Genomic DNA, 11,672 nt, shown 5'->3' with positions numbered 1-11,672 from the left:
ATACACAATGGAGTATTACGCAGCACTAAAAAATGACAAAATCATAGAATTTGCAGGGAAATGGATGGCATTAGAGCAGATCATGCTAAGTGAAGCTAGCCAATCCTTACAAAACAAATGCCAAATGTCTTCTTTGATATAAAGAGAGCAACTAAGAACAGAACAGGGAGGAAGAGCATGAGGAAAAGATTAACATTAAACAAAGACGAGTGGGGGGAGAGAAAGGGAGAGAGAAGGGAAAGCATATGGAAATGGTAGGAGACCCTCAATGTTATACAAAATTACATATAAGAGGTTGTGAGGGGAAAGGGGGGGGAACAAGGGAGAGAATTGAACAACAGCAGATGAGGTAGAGAGGGAAGATGGGAGGGGAGGGGAGTGGGGATAGTAGGGGATAGGAAAGGTAGCATAATACAACAGTCACTAATATGCCATTATGTAAAAATGTGAGTGTGTAACCGATGTGATTCTGCAATTTGTATTTGGGGTAAAAATGGGAGTTCATAACCCAATTGAGTCAAATGTATGAAAGATGATATGTCATGAGCTTTGTAGTGTTTTGAACAACCAATAAAAAAAAAGACTCCAGAGCTAAACCTGATTTATAAATATGTAATTGTTTTCTTCTTAATTTTTTATAGTTTTAACTCTTATATTCTGGGGTAAGATTAATTTCATGTCAACTATTGTACATAATCTCATGTAAAATCCAATAACATTTTTGATGTATGAATATGCAATTACATCAACCTTGCTTATGGAAGAGACTAGTTTTTCTTCATTTATTTTTTCTGACAAAATTGTCAAAATTAAATTTACCAGAGATGTGGAGTTTGAAATAAAATAAAATAAAATAAAATACTAGGACTTGGGATGTAGTTCAATAGTAGAGCACTTGCATAGCATGCACAAGGCCCTGGGTTCAATTCCCAGAACTGGGAAAAAGCCAAAACAAAGCCAAAAGCAAACCATTGTAATTCATGCTGTGGCCTTGCGTGAAATCTTCAGTAAGATTTGTCAACCATTATAGATACTGATGGTAGAGTGTCTCTGATATTTGGCAACGCTGTGGCATAACAAAAAGAGAATAGGATTTAAATTTTGAACCATTCTTATGAATCCCAGAGAACAATACATCTTCGATATCCACAAGTTCTGTATCGTGGATTCAATCAACCACAGATCAAAAGTGTTTTAAAAAATTGTACCTGTCTGTAACATATATAAGCTTCTTTTTCTTGTCATTATAATTAAACAATAAAATATAACACCATTTACATATCAAGTACATTATATTAGATGTTATAAGTAAGTAATCTTGAGGTGATTTAAGTATATGGGAGAATGTATGCAGGTTCGAATACTAAGCCATTATGTAAAAGGAACTTGAGCAATACTCAAGTTTTGATATCTTTTGGGGTCATGGAACCAATTCCCTGCCCCCATACCTAAGGGTAACTATAATTAATTTAAGCTCTCTGAACTGCAGTATTCCCATTGGTAAACCATATATTTGTGTGTATAAATAATAGATATAAACAAAACCTATTTGTAACACATATAGATAATCCTCAATTTTTAAAAAAATGATCTGTTTTATTTTTTTACTTTATAATGTGCAAAAGTGATACATATTCAATTGAGAACATACTTTGAATTTCAATTTGGATCCATTCTTTGGCTATTGCTATGTGGTTCAGTTCTCTTTTGAGATGGTGCACAGTGAGCCCAGTCAGCTCCTTGATTATCCAGGTGAACAGGAGTCTCTCTACAATGTGTCATATTGCAGATGTGTCAGTGCATTTTTGACTTATTCAAATAACCCCACATTATGATGGGGTTATTTGGATATCAAGGAGTATCTCATTAAGTGTATATAAAGATTGTGGTGAAAAGTCCCAAATATCAGACTATGGTTTGATGGTGTTTGGTCTTTCCTCAAACCTTTTACTGAGGCATTTCACATTTCATTGTCATCTTTCTTCTCACCTCTGGCATCAAAGGCACTTTCAGGGTTGCTGGATTGCACGACCACTCTCAGACCAATGTTCTATGAAGTAGTTTACTAGAACTGAAAAACTCAGGTGTATTGTTTTTGAAAAAGAACCCAGTTTTACCAACTTTTACACTGGTCTGTTATTCATTAGCATGTCTCTGGTGCTTTTATAAACATTATCAATCCTCCTATAATCAGCCTGCTTGGTGGCATTTTGTATCCCAGATGTCAGACAAAGACACTGAAGTTACAGAGATGGCTTGTTCAGAACTCTAATCTCCTTTATGATAAGCCACATTTCTTTCAGGAAGCAGTATCTTTCTTTTTAAGGTATGTGCTACGGTTTGGCTCTTAAATGTCACACAAAGGCCATATGTTAAAGGCATCATCACCAGCCTGTGATGCCACTGGGAGGTGCTAGAACCTTTTTAAGGTGGGGCCTAGTGGGAGGAAGTTAGGTTACTTGGGGTGTGCACTTGAAGGGGATATTAGGCCCCTGGTCCCTTTGTCTCTCTCTCTCTCTCCTTATTTCTCAGCCATCATGAGGTGATCAACTCTATCTCATCACTAGCTTCCACCATGATGTTCTGACTCACCACAGGCTCAAAGCAAAAGAGCTAAGTGACTATGGAGGGAAACCTTTAAATCCATGAACAAAATAAATCTTTCCTCCTTGTGAGTTGATTTTCTTAGGTATTTTGTTATGGGAATGGAAAACTGATGAATACATTATGTTCATTAACAGGCTAGGCCATTTTCTAGTCCTTCATTTGTAAAGCCCATCATTGTCTCAAACTTAATAATAAAATAAGTGAAATAATTCTGAATGGCACTTACTGACTTGTGGTTGAATAAAGGATTCTAGAGCACCGAGGCTTGGCTAAAGATCTGGTGTCTCCAAAAGGGTTGTCCACATCATCAGCATTTGTAGTCTGCACATGACCACTGTTAAAATGAAAAGAGAAGAAAATCCATGTGTCTTCATATGAAACCTAGGAGGAATAGTTGGACAGGGTTCTAACTTCTAAAAGAAAGCTCAGAATGTTAAAAATGAAGACATAACGATGGAACAATTTCCTAAAAAATACAAATGATCAAATCAACCAATGGAGATTTTTTTTTTCTTCAGAGATGCCATGCTGTTTGATCTTAAGTTTAAGGCTGATGAACAATAACAACAACTTTATGTTTCTAAATAAAGAAGTGACGGTTTTGGTTTCTGCAGTCCCAGGAAAAACCCTTCTGTAGACACCGGGTGGGTACTGAGGCATGATGGAAGTTAGTATCTACCATAGGCAATAAGTTTCCTGCAGAATGGGAGTCTAGTTAGATGGTTGGAAACTGTCAATGGTGATGAGCCCCTGGGAGCTGAAAGAAGGTCAGGAGGTGAGTCCTGTCAGTTGGAGAGTGTTTCAAGGAGATCTGGGGCCATCTATAGAGACACTAATTAATTCTATCATAGGCAAGAAGAGGAGACAGTGATGAGTAGGGGAGGTAAGGACTAAAGGTTTAGATCCTCTTCCATGATCTTGAATCTACTCCATTCCCGGGTTATTCTTCAAATTAAAAAAAATAAAAGAAGATCCCCAAAAGGCACAATTAAAAAAAAATAAAAGAAGATCCCCCCAAAAATAAAAAAAAGATGTATTTCCTTGCCATTCCCAGAAAGCCAGATTTAAATGCGTAAGAATAAGAGGTAGCATTTCCTGCACTTAGGTGTCAATGAGCACCTCTCCTTTCCCATGAATTATAAGACTCTTTCTTTTTGAGAATACTACTAGTAACACCCATGATATTGATTTTATAAAATATTCTATTTGTAAAAACAGAAAAAAATATTGCTCTTTTTATTTTTAACTTAATCAAATTCTTTAACAAACTTTTAATGACATCCTGACATTGATCAGTCTCTATGCCAGGAAAACATTATAAATCTGCCAGAATACATAGTTGTTCTAAAAAGTGAAGTACAAACATAAGTGAGCTAAAAGCAACTACTATTTAGATATAAATTTCATGTTCTTTAAAACAGAGAGAGACATTATTTACGTATAGAGAGGAATGTATTGACTTCTAGAACTTGGACTCACACTTAGAAAAAGAAAATATAAGCAGTTTTATTATTGAAATTATTAACGAATGATTATAGGATTTCTCTTATTAATATTAAAAAATTTCAGATATCTCTCATCGGAATTGATCTCTAAAAGTTTATAATCTTAGAAATAATCTAAAGATATAATTTTATCTTTTCAGAATGTCATATAAATTGAACCATATGATAAATAACTCTGTGTATGACTGTTTTAATTGACCAAAATATATTTAATATTTGTCCCTATTGTGTGCTGTATGCACATGCTTTTTTATTGCTGAATAGTACTCCACAGCATGGAAATATTCTAGTGTGTTTATCTATTCATCTACTTAAAGACATCATGGTTGTTTCCAGGTTCTGGAGATTATGAATAGACACTCACAAATAGGTTTATGTGTAGACTTTTGGGAGCAAATTTTCATAGAGGAGGGCTTAAGGGTGCACAGTACCCTAACTGACTGAGAAAAAGATTTCATTTGCTAGCTGATATATCACCAAAATGAAAATAAAAATGCAGTACATTCATATAAACTGAAATAGTATTTCCCAATATGGGTGAGTTATTTGAACATATGATATGGAAATAAAAAGATGCAAGTAAAAATATTTAATTAACATTCACATATTAAGAATTAGTACTAAAAATTCATGTGTTTTGTATTAAAGATATTTGAATGTTCAACATTTCCATCTTGCTGTATACATGAGTGTTTCAATTTTTATATACAGTATCATCATCATTCAATTTGTATCCTGGAGAAATTGTTAAGGTTTGGATATGAGTTGTTCTCTGAAAGCTCATGTGTGAGACAACTCAGAAATATTCTGAGGTGAAATGATTAGATTATGAGAGTTATGACATGGTGAATTAATCCTTTTGAAAGATTAATAATTTGAAAGGACTACTGTATTGGGTGGTAACTGTAGGCAGGTGAGATGTGGCTGGAGGGAGTTGATTACTGGGGGCATGTCTGGGTTTATAGTTGATCCCTTGTGCATTGACATCTCTCTCTCTCTCTCCACCCCCCCCCCATTTCTCCTTCCCTCCCTCCCTCTCCCTCTTTTCTGACTGCCATGGTTGAGCAGCTTTTCTCTGCCATATTCCTCCACCTTAATGTTTGGCCTCACCTAAGACCCACAGCAATGGAGATGGCCAATCATGGACTGAACATTGGAAACCATGAGCACCAAACTTTTCCTCCTCTAAGTTGTTCTGGTCAAGTGTTTTGGTCATAGCAACACAAAGCTGACTAACATAGTGATTTACATACTTGGCAAAATGACATTGTAAATAATCTCTATAAAAATCTTGCACATTAGATATGGATCAATAAGATATAAGTTATTTTGTGAGAATCAATATTCTTTTCAAAAATTGTCCCTACTTGCATTTGTGGATCTTGTAGTGGTCCTTGGTTATGGTTTTAAATATTTCCATTTCATTATTCCTTTCTTTCTAATGATAAGAAATCCCTTTTAAAGTTACTTTATAGTAGATTTTTAAGAAGGGCAATATTCAAAGATGTAAAAAATGTGATTCTTGATATTATTTTTTTAATAACTGAAATTTATGAAAATACTCTCATTAATTTTTCTAACTGTGGACAAAGTCTCCTGTATTTCACTTTGGAATCAATTGTGAATCAGTAAATGTATGATTAAATGTGTAAGAGGAACCCTCCTATTGAGGTGATGATCAAATTGATTATCATAAAAGCAGAAAATCATATGAAACTCCAGAGAGCAAAAGATGGGATGACATCTTCCTGGAAAGCACATCTTTTCTTTTTGTGATGACTGTCTCAGGCTATTCTTTGTAACTGACTACATTATTTGTTGAAAAGCACATAGTTCTGTTTTAAAACTAATGTTTTCTACTCTATTTAACTTTTGAAAATGTTGGTTGTGACTCACCATCAACAGTTGGAAACATCAGGCTACAAATCATCCATTAAACTATTTAACAATGTCTACTCAGTAAACCAAACTGGGATAATTGCTTATTCGTGTTGAGAGAATGGATCCCTAACTCATATCATAGATAAGGGCAAATATCAATTATTTTAAACAGATAATTGTGAAAAACAAAACTTCAAATATTTTAGAAAAAAACCTAAGACAAGAAAGACTATCTTTTATTGTTTCAGAGTAGGAAAAGTTTATTTAACACTCCACCACAGCAATGAAACCTGAAGGAAAACATTGATGGAATAAATTAAAATTCAAAACTTCAGACACTTTAATACAGAAAAGTCACAGACTAGAAGAAGTTATTTTGTGACTATTACTAATAAAGGATTTTAATACAGAATATTAAACATAAAGGTTTCTATAATCAGTAAGTAAAAGACAAGGACACCAACAGCAAAAGGGGCGAAATAAGATAAGTTCAAAATGTGAAAATTCAACTAATTCATAAACATACAAAAATGATTATTAGTAATCAGGTAGGTGTAGGATGATACTGTAATGAAGTACAATTTCATTCTTCCAAGACTGAATGATTTTTAATCTGAAAATTCTAAAAACTTTCCATAATGTGCAGTAATGGGAACTTAAGCACTACCAGGGAGAGAACCCTTTGGTAAAATTCATTTGAAGAATATGAAATATCATTGGGTGCAGTGGCCAATGCCTCTAATCCCAGTAGCTTGGGAGGCTGAGGCAGGAGGATCAAGAGTTCAAAGCTAACCTCAGCAAAAGCAAGGTGCTAAGCTACTCAGTAAGACCCTGTATCTAAATAAAATACAAAATATAGCTAGGGATGTGACTCAGTGGTCCAGTGCCCCTGATTTCAATTCCTGGTATACCCTCCCCCACAAAAAAAGAAATGGAAAATCTAGAAGGTTCAGAAGAAGTATACACTGCTTGAACAAGCAATTATGACCCAATTTCCATATATAAAAACTAGAAATATTTTTATATTTGTATATGTGAAAAATGTAAATGCTGTTCCAACTCTGATAAAAATTAGATTTAAAATTACATTATAAGGATATGAATAAATTGTGGTGAATCTATTTAGTGGAAGACTACACTGTAGAGAAAACAAAAATCTAGAGACAGTCAATACCTATGTGTCTTGCAAGCACAATACAGGACAGAATGTTAAATGGCATAAATATGCATGATAATATTTATGTTGAGTTTATAAACAAGAAACCCAATATCATACTGTCTCACAGATGCTGGACTGAGGATTGCTGGAACACTCTTTTATCAAAGAATAGGCCCCTCTTCTGTCCCTCTAATCCTTGAGTTAGGGCATCAGATAATTCATGATAAATGTGTGATGGTTATAAATTTGAAATGAGGACCTTAGGAGATCAAACTTACAAACTGACTGGTTTGACTGGTGCTAAGAATGATCTTGTCTGAAATCTGTCCCAGAGTCCACCGACCATCTAAAATCATAACCAAATAAGAGACAGTTAATGAACAAATCACTGTCCCGTCAAAGATACAGACAGGCTCTAGCATCCTTTCTAGCACTCTCACATCAGGATGGAGCACAGACTCTCTGTGAAGGCACTCTCTAGGCATTTCTGCAACTCAGGGCTTGATTTCTGAGTCACTCTGGGTCTGTCTCCACTCTACACTTTGATTCCCTTTTCTAACTTGTTTTCTCCCAGCTGGAATCTGCCTCAGATCCACCTCCTTCAGCCCCAAGCCTCTGTGAAAAGTCTGGTTTCAGTTTCATCCAGTTACTGCCCTCAGGTCCACCTTAGTGCCCCTTTCCAGCCCAGCCTAGCTCCTAAGTCCTGAACCTCATTTTTCCTGGGGAGGATTTTGGATGCTAATATAATTTAACACTTAGGAAAAATATAATGTTGAAACCAATTTTTGCATGATATAAAAATATTTTGAAGTAGTTGAGAGATCCTCACAAATAGATGGAACCATAAAAAATTTTGTTTGTCCTTTAATTGATCTTAATTTCTATGTGAAAATCCCAGGTTTGATTTTTTATATTGAAGCTATGTATTTCTGTCTTATTATCATTTTTCTCCATAAAAACTGAAGAAAATTTACCAGATAATGTGTGCTTCTTAATTTGTGGTTCACCAACCTCTTAAGGATCCACATTTCTTACTGTATTTCAATACAACTGACATCTTTTTCAATCCTATGTATTTTGTATATTCAAAAACTTTATTATGAGAAGTAATCAACTGCTTAACTAAACTTTATGTAGTGAGGTATGTCAGCAAAGGATGAGGAATCAATGGAATTAGCAAGTGTGTTTCTACTTCCAATCAATGGAAGTAGAAAGTAGAAGAAAAAGCAGAGATATCTAATGCAGAGTTGGGAGGTCAAAAGTGAGGACTGAGATCTCAAGAATGCTTTGGGTTTAGCCTGGAACAAAGAAAGGGGACCAAGGCAAAATAACACTGCAAAACACAAGATCTGAGAGGGAACATGGCAGACTTGGGGACTAGGAAAAAGTTCAACAGAGAGAATTTGGAATGTTATGGATTGGTGTTTGGGTGATAGAAGGGAAAGCCAGAGGAAAAGAACACTATGTAAGGGAGAAAAGGGGGCTATGGCTAAATATGGAATATTGGGCATGTGTCATGTCTAGAAGCACGGATTTGATAGTTTTAAAAAGACATGTTTAATCATAGGAGGAACATTAACAGATTCACAGTTTAGAAAAATACTCTTTGGAATGAATATAATCTATGTCACAAATTCTCTTAATATTCACAAATTAAAAAAGAGGACATCTCTCCTCACAGCTTGGTATGCTTTATCATATCACATAATCAGAGAAAGCATACAGCAATCTATAATTCATAGATCTTCCCCTTCTGCCTTGAAGAGCACAGAAAGAAGTTCTAGAACCTATTTTCAGAACTATTCTCAGCATATATTATCTGTTGGAATCTTTTGTTTCTGTCTCCTTCATTCTTTTACTTATTTTATAGTAATTTTTTTAAAAAATAAAGTTATTGCTAATGAGTTTTGAGAAATAATCCCATAATAAAAATTTTCAGAGTTGATAATATTAAAATATTTGCAGTTAGTAATGGCATTCATGATTAAGGAACTTTCAACTTCATATGTAATTCTTAACCAAAATACTATTGTGAACCAAAGTTTTGGAGTCCAGTTCATTAACAGTAACAAACTCAAGGATGCTCAAGCAGTGTTCACAGACCTGGGTTATTGCTGGTACTCTTTCATATCTTTTCAGTGTAAAACACTGTGAGATGAGGTCAGCCGCTTTCTCTACTGTTGTTATTTCTGGATCTAGTTTTGATGGTAGCATTTTGTCCCAAGGAACAGCTTCATAAGCTCTGGGGAATTATTAAATAAGAACAGTTTATGCAAAACACACAGTCAATTGATGTAGTTCATAACACCATCACATTCTGTGACATTCTTTATGACCACCCCCTGCCCCGATTCCTGCTACTTGGGGTACACCACAGATGGAATCCCCCATGCCCTCTTAGTGTGGCAGCAAGTAAACACAATGGGAGAGTATACCTATAATATGTCGCTTTATGTGGCAAAGGGGATTGAGCATATGTAACTAAGGTCCCTAGTCAGCTGAATTTGAATTACTCAAAAGATAGATGTCATGAATGGGACTGCCTAAACAAATGAACCCTAAAAAGTGACAAAACAGTAGCAGATATTCTTTGTTGTTGAAAAAACAAAGATTGTGAGCTGCAACACACTGAATTCCACCAACAGCCCAAATGGTCTTGGAAGATGAGGACATTGTCCCAGCAGACACTTTCATTCCCACTTGGAGGGTCCAGGACAGTGAACCCCATTGGGACATGTCTGGACTTTTGATCAACAGAACTCTCAGACAGTAAAAACTGCTGACCTATTCTTTTGCTACCATTACCCCCACCCCCAACTCCGCCCTGCACTTGACCCTGGCTCCAGGCATGCTGGCCTAGTGCCCTCCCACAACACCTTAAACACTTCCAACGGGGGCTTTTGTGCTATGCTCCCTCTGCCTGCAGTTTAGTTGCTCTCTCCCAACATCCTTACAACTTTCTCTCCTCTTCCAAGTTTCTGTTTAAACCCATTGCTCAAGGACGCCTCTCCACACCTTCTGCAGATGCCTGAAGTCCGCTATCCCATACTTGTGGCATTCTACTTTTCCTTTCTTTTTTTTAATATCACTTTCTAAAGCAATAACTATTTACTCTCTATCTATGTGTTTCCCTCCCTTTAGAATGAGAGCCTTTGAGAACAGAGACCTCACTTTGCTTTGTTCATGGATAATTTCATAGTCTAGCACATGGGCTCCTGAGTCACTGCATTCTCCTGTAAGCTTTCTGTGGTGTGTGCCATTATTCTCTATGACACTGTGCTCTCCTCTAGTGTGTGTATCTGTCTGTCTCTCTCTCTCCATTTCCTTTGTCTTGATTTTATTAACTATCAAACGTAGATGTTCTTTAAGACCTTGAAATGTTTATTATTTAGCCAACATGAGTAAGTAAATGTCTGTGTTTGGTGTTTTCTGAATTACTCATAGGATCCAGGGTATTATCAACCCATTACATGTGTCATTAAGGATAAAGAAATATATTTTAAAATGAAAATTCTACTGGGGAAAAAACTTACTTCTGTGTAGAGGACTTGTAAAATGAGTTCTTGACATTATATTTCTTTTTTGGTTTAGCAAGTGCCTCACCATCCTCCTGGAAGACATGAATAGTAAGTTAAAAGAGATCAGGTGTAAAGAGAATTGCTATTTTTTTCTTTTCACCATGTTTTCTTTTATTCTTTATTCCTTTTTTTTTTCAAGACCATCTTGGATTGACAAGTTTTAATATATCTTTTTCCTCTTTCATTTACAAAAGCATTTTGAATTTAGTTAAAAGTAAGATTTTTATAAGAAAGCATTTGACTTTTAAATTGGCAAACATTTAGTTTTGGCACAATGTAATTTAAACATTTAGAAACATTCATTGGTCTGGGAGATTTGTTCTGAGATACCTCCATCTCTTTGTCTTTCATCCTAGTTTGCCAAAATTATATAGCTATTTATTATTATAATCATTATTATAATCTTTACTGGTTACTATTTTTTATTTGTTCTTTTTAGATATACATGACAGTAGAATATATTTCGATCTATTATACATACTGGTGTATTATCTTCCATTTTTGTAGTTGTACATGTTATGGAGTTACACTTGTCATGTATTCATATATGAATGCAGGAAATTTATGTCCAATTCATCATACTATCTTTCCTATTCCATACCCCCTCTCTTCCATTCATTCCCCTTTGTCTAATACAATGAACTTCTATGCTCCCCCCCACATTGTGTGTTAGCTTCTGCATATCAGAGAGAACATTTGACTTTCGGTGTTTTGGTGATGGCTTATTTTACTTAGCATGATAGTCTCCAGTTTCATTCCTTTACTGGCAAAAGGTATATCATCATTCTTCTTTATGTCTGAGTAATATTCTTGTGTGTGAGTGTGTGTGTGTGTGTGTGTATCACACTTTCTTTTCCTGTTCATCTGTGAAGGATTCCATAGTACAGCTATTGTGAATTGAGCTGTTATAAGCCTTGATGTGGCCATCTCACTGTAGTATGC

The 11,672-nt window shown here is 35.3% G+C and overlaps 1 protein-coding gene across 1 annotated transcript in view; it reads right to left on the bottom strand.

Moving 5' to 3' along the window:
• Positions 1–9,246, bottom strand: part of Spata48 (spermatogenesis associated 48) — a 30,498-nt gene extending 21,252 nt beyond the window's left edge. Inside the window, exons 1-3 of the mRNA XM_015490106.2 lie at positions 7,431–9,246; positions 4,046–4,087; positions 2,834–2,941 (exon numbers count right to left, since the gene is read on the bottom strand). Of these exons, the coding sequence (XP_015345592.2) occupies positions 2,834–2,941; positions 4,046–4,087; positions 7,431–7,498 (218 nt within the window). The 5' untranslated portion in view covers positions 7,499–9,246. The remainder of the gene's footprint in view (positions 1–2,833; positions 2,942–4,045; positions 4,088–7,430) is intronic.
• Positions 9,247–11,672: the final 2,426 nt, after the last annotated feature.

Source organism: Marmota marmota, unplaced genomic scaffold, assembly GCF_001458135.2.
Source record: "Marmota marmota marmota unplaced genomic scaffold, marMar, whole genome shotgun sequence".
Classification (NCBI taxonomy): Eukaryota; Metazoa; Chordata; class Mammalia; order Rodentia; family Sciuridae; genus Marmota; species Marmota marmota.
The sequence above is the reverse complement of the archived record's forward strand: the minus strand, read 5'-3'. Positions and strand labels throughout refer to the sequence as shown.